Source organism: Schistocerca gregaria, unplaced genomic scaffold, assembly GCF_023897955.1.
Source record: "Schistocerca gregaria isolate iqSchGreg1 unplaced genomic scaffold, iqSchGreg1.2 ptg000449l, whole genome shotgun sequence".
Taxonomy (NCBI): Eukaryota; Metazoa; Arthropoda; class Insecta; order Orthoptera; family Acrididae; genus Schistocerca; species Schistocerca gregaria.
The window spans coordinates 1-13,020 of record NW_026061870.1 but is presented as its reverse complement, the minus strand read 5'-3'; the positions used below and the strand labels follow the sequence as shown (position 1 = coordinate 13,020).

Here is a 13,020-nt window from a genome sequence, read left to right as displayed (position 1 = left end):
GGTTGTCTTTTTTACACGCCTGGATGTGGCTCAGCATTCATCTTTACCATGAATTGCTACTATCCTCGTTAGTGTTGATTCTCAGACTATTTGTGCAAGTCACCAGCTACATAACCGGCAGGCCGGAAAGGACAGAAGGAAGACTCCCTTGAAGACTTGCTACCTCCCTCCAGCCAACCAACACATGAGTCTCCCTCTGCCAATTGGAAAGACTCGAAGAAGTCCAACAAAGGCAAACGGTCTTCTCTTTCGCTGACCCAAAGGTCCTCTTTGACGGTGTCGCCATGTGATAACTTCTCCCGGCCGGCCTCCGTGTCGCCAGTGTGCACCACCAATCTTTCTTCTAACCTGGATTCCTCAGGTCGACAGCAGAAGAAAGCCGACACCTCTGTGGACCTCGTGGAGCAGGATCCTCTTGCCTCTACACCCTGTAGCAGCGAGTTTTCCCAGACTGGCACTCGGCAGCTGCTGAGGTGACACCCCTTCGTATTTTCCTCATCGTGACTGTCGTCAATTGGAACTTTTGCAGCCTTTGATCCAACAAAGAGGATTTATGACTGCTTTTAGAATCACAGCTCCCACTTGTACTCTGCCTTCAGGGAACAAAATTGCATCCTCACGACTGCTTTGAGCTTTTGCATTTATTCCTGGTCCGTTTTGACCTTCCTCTCGAGGTTGGCATTCCATCTCATGGGGGAGTCATTCTGCTCATATGGGATGACATTCATAGTCAACCCATCTCCGTGACTACCTATCTTCAAGCTGTTGCAGTTTGCCTTCTCCTTCCTCGCTTGACCTTTTCCCTATGTACCATTTACATCCCTCTGTTATTTGATGTTGTTAGGGTAGACTTCTTCCAGCTTATTGGACAGCTTCCTCACCAATTTCTGCTGCTTGGTGACTAATGCGCACCATCCCATTTGGGCTCTTCCAGAACCTATCTGAGAGGTGCCCTCTTCGCTGCCATTCTTAATCAACTTAACCTTTTCTTCTTTAACACAGAAGTACCCATGTTGCTTTCAGACCCATCACACACCTTTCCTTCTGCACTGCCCATCCTACACATCGTCTTGAGCGATCTGTTCTTTCTGACACCTACTCGAGCGACCATTTCCTGTGTGCTATCCATTTGCTGACTCCTACCCCACCTCCGTGCACATCGAAATAGCAACTCACTAAGGGTGACTGGAGACTTTACTCCTCCCTGGCAACCTTAAACAAACACGATTTCCGCAGTTGTGATGACCAGGTGGAATTTTTTACAAACATTATCCTTACCATCGCAGAACCTTCCATTCCTCACACTTCCTCTTTATACCATGCAGTGTCGCAGTCCTTGGGTGGACTGAGGCATGCTGCGACGCAATTCGCATTCTTCAGGATAACCAAAAAGGTAACTGAACTTCATTCACTAGTTCTTTTAACAGTTTCACCCCCTCTTCCGTCGTGTGAACCAGCCTCCGACGGCTCTGTTTTCCAGCCACTGTTGTGAAGCCACTGTCATACCCATACCTAAGCCCGGTAAGGACAAACACCTTCCTTCTGGCTATCACCCACTTTGTCTACCTATGTCATTAATGGTTTTCTGTGGAAATCCCAGACTGGCTGTGTTTTTCAGTTTGGAGAAAGCCTACGACATTTGTTGGAGGACTAGTATTGTTTGTACTCTCTACACATGGGGCCATCTGCCCCATCTTCTTGAGAAATTTTTAAAAGACAAGTTTTCAAGGTACGTATGGGGTCTGCCTTGTTGGACACCTTTATCCAGGAAAATTGTGTGCCTCAGGGTTCTGACCTGAGCGTCATCATCTTTCCTATCGCCATTACAATGGCCTGTCTCCTGCCAGGCATCTCCGGCTCTCTTTTTGTTGACGATTTTGCTATCTATTGCCACTCTTCATGGACCTGTGTTATTGAGTGGTGTCTTCAGTGTTGTCTCGATCGTCTTTACTCATGGAGCATTGACAGTGGCTTTAGTTTTTGTACTGACAAAAACATTTATATGAATTTCTGGCAATGCAACTGGTTTCTCCCACCATCTTTACACCTTGGGCCTGTTGCTTTTCCATTCATTGAAACTACAAAATTCCTGAGGCTCCTGCTTGATAGGAAACTATCTTGGTTCTCCCACTTAATGCTCCCTGCAGCTTTTCCGGTGGGTGTGAACCCTTCACCATCTTGGCTTTGTGCGGCAGCCCATGTTCACCTAGACCTTCATTCACTTTCTAAAGACACTGCACCAGGCCCGCTCTATTGCCTTCAGTTTCACAACTTATGCATGGAATTTCACAATAGTATCTTTGTGTACACTGATAGCTCATGGACTGACCGTGGTGTCGGGTGTGCCTTCAACGTCAGCCAACATTTTTTGGTATCGACTTCCGGCACATTGCTCAGTATTTACAGCAGAGCTCTTTGCCCTGTATCAGATTATGGAGTCCATCTGGTGACACACTCTTTTCAACTGTGTCACTGCTCAGACTCTCTCGGCACCCTTTAATGCCTCTATGCACTGTAGACTGTCCATCCCTTAGTGCACTGGTTCCAGGAAAGCTTCCATTTGCTCACTTTTTAAGGAGCCACTGTGATGTTTATGTGGGTTCCAGGTCATATCAGTCCGAAAGTGACAGAGGCTGCTGACGCTGCTGCCAAAGCTGCATTCCTCGTACTTCAGCCCAATAATTCTTGCATTCCCTCTGATGATCTCTTGTTGCTTTCTGTCAGGAGGTGGTGTCACTTTGGCATCGCCACTGGTCCTCCATTCATAGGAATAAGCTCTGGGCTATTAAGCCTCTCCCAGCGGCTTGGACGACCTCCTCTCTGTCCTCCTGCAGCGAGTAGGTCATTTTAACTAGGTTGCATATTGGGCACTGCCTTTTTAGCCATCACCATTTGTTAAGTGGTGCTCCCCCACTCCTTTGTGCACATTGCACCCAACTTTTAACTGTCTGCCATTTCCTGAGGGGATGCCCCTTTTTTTACATTCCCGTTTGGGTTTGCCATCTGAGTTATTGGCCGTGTTAGCGAACAATGCAGGGGCTGTCGACCATGTTTTAATTTTTATCTGTCGTAGCAATATGGTGAAGGCCATTTAATTTTTAGTTCTGGGCCTCCATTTCCCTATTGCGTACTTCATAGATCTTTCTCGACGTCCCTGTTTGTAGCTGTCCTTTCTTCTGTCATTGAACGTTGACATGTAATCATTTTTAACTCCTCTCTTCGTCTTTGTGTTTCACAGTTTTGGCATGGACACATATGGCCCTAGTTGCTTTTGTGTCCTAAAACAAAATGGGGGAGAAATACAAAGCCCTTACATTCTTTTGTCGACTTATGCCTTTACCTCGCCTTGAGACATCAAAATTTGTCAGAGAAAAATGCTAAAACGTGTCTGTGAAACCAGAGGAATATCAGGGAAATTCACGTGGAGAAACTTGTGGCAACCCTGATTTTAGGTTTTTATATATGGAAATTATTTTTGCTTCTAGTATTGCAGTTCCAAATTGCTGAGTTCATCTTAAGCTAACTCTTGGTATTAATCACAAATACCATTAGGGAATATAACTTCTATAGGCATGTAAGTACGAGAATCCATGGGTCCCTGAAGAAGCTTTTTCAAGATGTAGAATAAATACTTTTTTCCACTTAGCTGAAGTACCTCAGAAGATTATGCCATATGAGTAAACTGAGTGAAAGTGTGTTAACAATCCTGTGTCCAGTTTGATACAGTAAGAGATTTCTAAGCACAAAACTGGCAGAACTGAGCTTCTCGGTTAACTGACTCACATGCTGGTCTCACACGTGAGTGGTATCTGCATACCCAGGAACTTAGAACACGGGAGCCTCATTGCCCATTTATCCCTACTTTTGATATACGTATCTGTAAGTCCCTTTTATTTCTTTAGAACTGCACAATACAAGTTTTTAGGCATTAAGCTGGTACCTGTGGATCAGCACAAGCCTGTTCTGTTATTCTCCTGGATGTTTCTAGTATGGATGAGTTTAGATCTTGCATCAATAAGTTTGTGACACTGCAAAACATTACAGTTTTTCCAAAGTCCTCCAGTGCCCCAAGTAAATCATTTTTGTGGACTTGGCAGCAAATACTGTGTGCCACACCATATTTAATGTTCTCCCTTTTTGAATTTAATCTTATTCCTGTCTTATCATTTGTTAATGTGACTGTCCATTTTCTGTAGTTAAAGTACAATTCAATCCATGCAAGGGGAAGACTTTTAATGCTATACTATTTTAGCTTCCCCTCACAGAATTTTTTAATCTAAACAGTCAAAGGCTTGGGAAGATGACAGAGGGGATAATTTCCACTATTTAGTTCTACTGGAATTGAATTTGTGAGATATTATGTTGGATTCTCAGTAGAGAAGCCTTTACAGAAGTCAAACTGTGTTGTTAAAAGGTTATTCTCAGAATGTTGGTTCACCATTCTAAGTGGATTTAGGTTGCAATACTATGCAGAGATGAAGAGGTGTACAAAGACTGCAATAGGCTAGTGAGATGCACCAAACCAGTAGTTGGATGAAGATCACAACAGCAGACTCTAGGCAACAATGATTTCAACTCAGTTTATTGATGGAAATCCAGCTCTTGCCGAAATTAGCTCTCTCTCTCTCTCTCTCTCTCTCTCTCTCTCTCTCTCTCTCTCTCTCTCTCTCTCTCTCTCTCTCTCTCTCTCCCCCCTCCCCCTCCCCCTCTCCCTCTCTCTCTCTCTCTCTCTCTCTCTCTCTCTCTCCCTCTCCCTCTCCCTCTCCCTCTCCCTCTCCCTCTCCCTCCCACTCCCTCTCTCTCTCTCTCTGACACACACACACACACACACACACACACACACACACACACACACACACACACACACTTCCTTCTAGCTACCACTTCATCTCTCTTACCAGTGCGTTCGCAAGGTGATGGGTCATATGATTCATGCCCGGCTGATATGGTGGCTCGAGTCTCACAGATTTTGATGAATGTACAGTGTGGCTTTCAACACTGCGTTCTGCAGTTGACCATCTCATTATTTTGCCCACCCATGTCATAAATGGTTTTCTGCGGAAATCCCGGACTGTCACCATGTTTTTCGGTTTGGAGAAAGCCTACAACACCTGCTAGAGAGCTGGTACCCTTCGTACTCTTCACACGTGGAGCTTCCATGGCCACCTACCCTGTTTATTTCAGACATTTTTAAAAGACCAAGTTTTCGAGATGCATGTGGGGTCTGCCTTGTCGGACACCTTTATCCAGGAAAATGGTGTGTCTCAGGGTTCCATCCAGAGTGTCGTCCACTTTGCTGTCTCCATAAACCCTATAATGGCCTTTCTTCCACTGGGCATCACTGGCTCCCTTTTTGTTCACGATTTTGCCATCTATTGCAGTTCTCTACGGACCTGTCTCACTGAGCGGCATCTTCAGTGATGTCTTGATTGTCTTTACTCCTGGAGCATCGACAATGGCGTTCGCTTTTCCACTGACAGAACTGTCTGTTGAATTCCACAAACGCTGACTGCAAATTTGTATGTCAGTTATTTGATCTGTTGTGCTGCCATTCACAAACAGCATTCCAGGAGGTGTTTTCCTACAGGATAACACTTCCTCACGTACTGCTGTTGAAAGCCTACATGCTATAGTGTGTCAACTTGTTGCCTTGACTTGCTCTACCTCTAGTCTAGCACACATTGGACATCATCTGATGACAGCTCCAACCCATCCACAAACATCATTAACTGTCTTTATATTGACCGACCAAGTGCAACAGTCATGGAAGTCCATCCCACAAACTGACACATGACACCTGTACAACAGCGTACCAACATTTACATTTGCAGTGGCTTATCTCACATTCACATTGATCTCTGATCTTCCAACTTTAATCACTTTACATATGTTGCCTCAACAAATGTATTCCTGAAATTTAATTACTCTACATTAATTATTTTTTGGTGTTGCAAATTTTTCTGTCAGTGTACTTGGCCTTTCTTTAACCAATACTGGTGCAAGGCAGAATTCTCTTCCAAGTAGTGAGAAAATGTCATTATTCCAATTTTGAAATTAGATAAATTGCCTCTTCAAATGGACAGCTGTTTTCCAGATTGTTTACCATATGTCCTGTAAGTTACTTGAACATATAGTTGGTCGAAGGCTGTATTGTGTCCTTGAATCCCCGGATCTTTTGGCTTAGATCCAGGGTGCTTTTAGCCAAGGCCACTCTACTGTAGATACTTTAGTCCACTTGAAGTCTGCTATCTGAACAGCTTTTGGTCAGCATCAATTCCTTGTTGCAGATTTCATTGGTCTGCTTATATATCTTATGATACCACATGGTGCCATATTATCTTTGCCACCTTAAAGGAGTGGGGCCTCCATGGCCCACTCCTGATTTTTATCCAGAACTTTCTTCCATGTCGCACTTTTTGGGTACAGGTTGGTGCCTCCCACAGGCCGCCCCCCCCCCCCCCCCTGCCCCCCGCAGGAGAAGGGGGTTGCACAAGGTTCTGTTTTGAGTGTCACCTCCTTTTTGTGGCTATCAATGATATGGCGGCAGCTGCAGGGCCTGTGGTGTCCCCATCTTTGTACACTGATGACTTTTGCATTTATTTTTGTTCGTCCGCGACGGATATTGCTGGTGGCAGAATGCAGGGAGCAATACACCAAGCACAATCCTGGGCTTTCACTCATAGCATCCATTTTTTGGCTGCAATGACCTACATTATGCATTTCTGTCATTGGGTATTTTGTAACCGGTCGTTGATGCCCAGTTGACATTGCTTCCCCATCTTTGTCAACTAAAGCAGACATGTTGGTCGCACCTGAACGCTCTTCTATGCCTCAGCGACACCGACCGCGGTGTGGCCCACTCTACTTTGATATGGCTGTATGCAGCATTAGTGCAGTCCCACCTAGATTACAGGAATCTCTCATATGACTTTTTATCAGATTCGACATTATGTATGGATTCGATACACTATTGTGGGGTAAGATTGGTAACAGGTGCCTTTGGACTAGGCAGCAGTTCCACTATTGAGTGTTCTGCACCATCAAAAATTGATGGCAGCTGCTCGCCCATAGTACCCTAACTGTCATCTCCTCTTTCCAGATATGAGATCTACCCCCCATAATGGCAACACAGGTCTGGGGTTACGATCACCAAGTTCGAGTCTCGGTCTGGCACACAGGTTTAATCTGCCAGGAAGTTTCATATCAGTGCACTCTATGCTGCAGAGTGAAAATCTCATTCTAGAAAACTCTTTATCTGTAATTCTCTTTACATATTGGCTATTTTCTTCACATATGGGGAACATGATCTCATCTGAAAAGTGCAAGCAAGTCTGTAAAAGAAAGGGGGGGGGGGCAGTTCTCAATTCTTGAGCAGTGACCCTCTTTTTTTTTTTTTTTACAGTTTGGGTGAGTTTGTGTTCAATCCGTGCACCCAATTTACTCTTTCATCTACCTACTTTTTTTTCTCGTCAAGCAGAACGATATTTATGCTCGTTGTTTAATACCTGTTTATATCACTTACAATGCTGATATTTATGAATTTTTTATCATTTGATTCCGGAAAGACCATTTTTCTTTGTATTGAGGTCTTGCCAACAGCAAATTTTCTGGATGAAAAGTCGCTCAATCTGCTCATATACTTTAAAATTTAAAACTAAATCTAGCAGTGCTAGAATGTATACAAAATACTGATATACCCATTTTCTAATTGTTGTTTAAAGATGCATGACTTTTAAAACTTACGTAGATTACCTTTTTGATGATAGAACTTTACATAACAAGTTATTAAGAACATTGAGAAGATTACATGATGAACAATTGAATGACTAAAGCAGTGTTATCAACTCTCATTCATTGACACATGTAATAAATTCATTGAGGCAGTGAAGTTCAGAGCTGTTGTAAAAATTTCAGAAATTAAAAGTATATATTACCTAATTAATGTATTATTTAGGGGTGAAAGAACACAATAATTATTATTTTTGGAATGTAATAATTCACTGTTGCTTCATTTTAATTCTAATAAGTTTCACACTGTAATGAAACATTGTCTAAATGTCTCTCTCTCTCTCTCTCATTCTCTCATTTGTTATAACTTACCGCTGTTAGTTTGTATTTGTATTGCAGTCATTACATTAAAATTGGCTATATTGATTCTGCAATTTATACTATTATGTTATTGCTAAGAATTGATTTAAAGAATAAAAGTATATATTTATTTGTAAGATATTGTAAATTTATACCACTGGAACTCTTTCAAAATATTTGATTGGGTAATACTGCCAATAAATACAATGACTTTCTTTCTTCTGTTTCATAGGATGCAGTTATAATTGTAATAGATGTTGGACACTTTGACTCCAAGCATGTTATACAGAAACGCAGTGATTTTTTACAGAAGGCAAAACTATGTGTTCAAAGAATTGTGGAGAGGAGGGTACGTGATGTATTTTAAGTAGGTTATAAAGAGTAACTATAACAACAAAACAATAAATTATTGATAAAATTATTTAACTGAACAGATAAAAAAATCTACTCACCGAGCGTGAGCAGAACACGCACATAAAAGACTGTTGTGATTGGCAAGCTTTCGGAGCCAGTGGCTGCTTCTTCAGGCAGAAGCGTTGAAGGGGAAGGAAGAAGAGTAAAGGAAAAGGCCTAGGGAGGTCCAGGAAAAGGGGTAGATTTTGGGAAAATCACCCAGATCCGCGGGTCAGGGGAGACTTACCATACAGGATGAGAAGGAAAGACTAATCGGTGGAGACTGCATCGGACGAGATTTGAAAACCTGACAGCTTAAAGGTGGAAGACAGGGTAATAAGCAAGACTGAGATTACTACTACAGCTGTGCATGAGTTAATAAGAGTTAGAAGCTAAGTGAATTGTACGTAACAGCCGTGGGAGGGGACGGTGAAAAATGGACGGGAAGGACATTGAAAGATGTAGAAATCTAAAATGGAGTGAAGCAAAGAGTAATTACAGTGAAGAAAAGCTGAGACAGAAGAAATTAATGTAAATTAATGTGAGGTGGGTGGCGAGAATCAATTACATGTTGTAGTGCTAGTTCCCACTTGCGGAGTTCTGAGAAACTGGTGACTGGAGGAAGAATCCAGATGGCGCGTCTCGTGAAACAGGCACCGAGGCCACAAATGTCATGTTGTAGAGCATGCTCTGCAACCGGATATTGCGGTTGCCAGCATATACCCTATGCCTATGCCTATGCCCATTCATCCTAACTGATAATTTGGTGGTAGTCATGCCGATGTAGAAGGCTGAACAGAGCTTACATAATGGCTGGTATATGACGTGCCATTTCTATTTTTCATCTCCCCCTGCCACATCTGTTACGAACAATGCACTTAGCTTGTCACTCTTATTAGCTTGCGCACAATGTTTTAGTAGTAATCTCTGTCTTGCATATTACCCTGTCTTCCACCTTTAAGCTCTCAGGTTTTCGAATCTCGTCCGAAGCAGTCCGCAACAATCAGTCTTTCCTTCTCATATCGTACAGTAAGTCTCCCCAACCTGCAGTTCTGGGTGACTTTCTGAAAATCTACCCCTTTTCTTAGACCTCTCCAGTCCTTTTCCTTCACCCTTCTTCCTTCCCCTTCAACCGTTCAGCCTGAAGAAGGAGTCACTGGCTCCAAAGGCTTGCCAATCACAATAGTCTTTTATGTGTGTTCTGCCACAGCTTGGTGAGTAGATTTTTTATTTATCCAATTAAATAATTTTATGAAGAGTATCTGTGGTTGGTGTTTTTATTGGTATACACCTTGTTATAAACAAAACATATTTTTAACAGTTAATATGTTTCCAGATATTTACCAATGGAAAAGATGAAATTGGGTTGATTGTACTTGGTTCTGACAAGACGCAGAATCCACTTGATTATGCAAATGTGAGTGTGGTATTTCCTCTTGCACTGCCTACATGGCAGATGATATCCTTTGTGGAGAAATCTTTACATGAAAGTGAAATAAAAACAGACTGGATACATGGTGTTGCTGTTGGCATGCAAGTCTTGAAAGATGAACTAGAGTAAGTATCTAAAGCTGTCTGTTTCGTTACATTCTTGGAACATGTTGCAGAATGTGTGTTACACAAATCACAGTGACATAGTTGTGACCTTATAAACTTGAATTAATATGTTTTTGTAATGAAAAAGAAACAGAAGGCACAATACCTGCAGAATGAGGAAAATTTGGTGTGATTTTACTATATCAATGTTTTTTACAGTTTTCTGTTCAGCTCAATAATTAAGGAGGTATTGATACTAGGCTTTGGCAAAAATCCAGCTGTCACCTATAATTCCAGCCCTGTCACTGGCATTCCCTACCCCACAATATGACTGGGTCACCATGAAAGCAGCCACAACATTTTCAACTTCACTGAAACCACTGCATAGCAATTTACAAGTAAGGCTGTTGTTGTGGTCTTCAGTTTGGTTTAAGCACTGTGTCAATACCTTCTTCTCTTCATAGCACTCGGAAGCCGTGATCGGCGACTGTTTTTACAAATGGCAAGAAAACTTTTCCTGTAGTTGCTTGTTTTTTCAGTGAAAGATGCAAATATTTGAGAGTATAGTGCCTTATATATATCTGTCAGACTAGCCACAAAGTCGGAAAGTTATTTTCAAATGATTGCGCTCTTCTCCAAAGTATTAAGATTCCCAGATTCTTTCAACATGGTCCACCAATGTCTTACATACTCCTCTTCCTCCATGTTTTGTTTCCAGCATTTGGAGATGAAACATTAGACACCAAAATATAACTTATAACCACAATCTAATGAACATATAATTAAAATAACCAAAGATGTAATGTTGCACTCTCGGGTGGGACTGATATTGAATGCGAAGCCAAAGTGGAAATTAAACATTCATCTCACTTTTTGGTATTGAAATTATTCACAGTGCCATAGGGAGAACAGAGTTTCTGTGTTTTATAGAGCCAAACAGTGATTGAAGTCAACAAGGAAATTGCACACTTCAAAAAAAGTTTTGCATCGCCCCAGTTCCCAGAACCCCTGAAGGTAGACAGACTGTGGATATTGTATTGCAGACACAGTACCTTTGACTGTTCAGAGATGTCACTAAACCCATCCAAAGATGCAAGCAACCATGCATGAGCAGCGCCTATTAGACAGAGGGGGTCCAACAGCCAATCAGTTCCAGCCATTCCACCAAGAACGTGGTACACGGCTCCATTGTCTGTAGTTCAACCATGCCTAGATGGGCAATACCGCAGTACGATTGCATCCGGATTGTTACCTTGTGCCAGGAAGGGCTTTCAACAAGGGAAGTGTCCAGGCATCTCGGAGTGAACCAAAGCGATGTTGTTCAGACATGGAAGAGATACAGAGAGACAGGAACTGTCGATGACATGCCTCACTCAGGCTGTCCGAAGGCTGCTGTTGCAGTGGATGACCGATGCGTACAGGTAACGCCTCGGAGGAACCCTGACAGCAAGGCCACCATGATGAATAATGCTTTTCGTGCAGCCACAGGACACCGTGTTACGAATCAAACTGTGCACAATAGGCTACACGATGCCCAACTTCACTCCAGACATTCATGGCAGATCCATCTTTGCAGCCACGACACCGTGCAGCACAGCCCAGCAACATGCCGAATGGACCGCTCAGGATTGGCATCATGTCCTCACCACCGATGAGTGTCATAAATGCCTTCAACTATACAATTGTTGGAAGTGTGTTTGGAGGTAACCCGGTCAGGCTGAACACCTTAGACGGACAGTGCAGCAAGGTGGAGGTTCCCTGCTGTTTTGGGGTGGCATTATGTGGGGCTGTCATACGCCATTGGTGGCCACAGAAGGTGCCGTAATGACTGTATGATAGGCGACTGCCATCCTCTGCCTGATAGTGCAACCATATTGGCAGCATATTGGTGAGGCATTCATTTTCATGGACGGCAGTTCGCGCCCCCATCATGCACGTCTTGTGAATGACTTCTTCTCCAGCCATGAACCCTATCAAACTTGCCTGGGATAGATTGAAAAGGACTGTTTATGGATGACGTGACCCGCTGCCATTCTGAGGGATCTACGCGAATCTCCGTTGAGGAGTGGGCCAGTCTGGACCGACAGTGCCTTGATGAACTTGTGGATGGTATGCCATAACAAATACAGGCCTGCCTCATGCAAGAGGACGTGCTACAGGGTATTGGAGGGTGTGTATGGCAATGGGGACCACCACCTCTGAGAGTCTTGCTGTATGGTGGTACAACATGCAATGTGTGGTTTTCATGAGGAATAGAAAGGGCAGAAATGATGTTTATGTTGATACCTACTCCAATTTTCTGCTCAGGTTCCAGAACTCTCGGAACCAAGGTGATGCAAAACTTTTTTTGATGTGTGTATTTATTATACAAGTTGAGCCCAAACTCCCCGATTTTAGAGGTTGTTCGTGAATTTTTTTTTAGTATTTGCTATGAGGGACACACTGCCTCCAGTGGCTTATTACAGGGTAAATCCATTGTGTTTGATTTGTAACCCCCATATATATCTCCATATCTGTGTTGCACTGAAGATACCTGCGGAACAGTGCAAACATTGATGGTATGCTCTTTGTATCTTGTTTTGAAATAAACCTGTTCCATTCACTCAAGGTGCTTGCTGTTGACAACAATAGCTTCAGTTTACACTTCATCCTCAAGTTAGCTTTGAGTCCTATTTCGTTTTGCCTCAGGTTTGTTTTTCTGGTAGTGTTAGTTGTAGATGATACACAACAATGTTGCATCTTCAGTGCAAAGACTGGTTTGAGGTACCTCCCATGCTACTCTATTTTGTGTAAGGCTCTTCATCTCTGTTTAACTACTGCAACCTATATCCTATTAAAGCATCATACGGTATTCATCTCTTGGTCTCTTTCTACAGTTTTTACTCACCACACTTCCCTCCAGTACTACATTGAATTCATTGATGCCTCAAAATGTGTCCAGTCAACCAGTCCTTTCTTTAGGTCAAGTTCTTTGACAATAAATTTATTCCCCAGCTCTAGTCT

The 13,020-nt window shown here is 42.8% G+C and overlaps 1 protein-coding gene across 1 annotated transcript in view; it reads left to right on the top strand.

Annotated features, from left to right (window-relative positions):
* Positions 1-10,038, top strand: part of LOC126312747 (X-ray repair cross-complementing protein 5-like) — a gene marked incomplete at its 3' end in the record, with an annotated part of 30,229 nt that extends 20,191 nt beyond the window's left edge. Inside the window, exons 2-3 of the mRNA XM_049992244.1 lie at positions 8,321-8,437; positions 9,818-10,038. Coding sequence (XP_049848201.1) covers positions 8,321-8,437; positions 9,818-10,038 — 338 coding nt within the window. The remainder of the gene's footprint in view (positions 1-8,320; positions 8,438-9,817) is intronic.
* Positions 10,039-13,020: the final 2,982 nt, after the last annotated feature.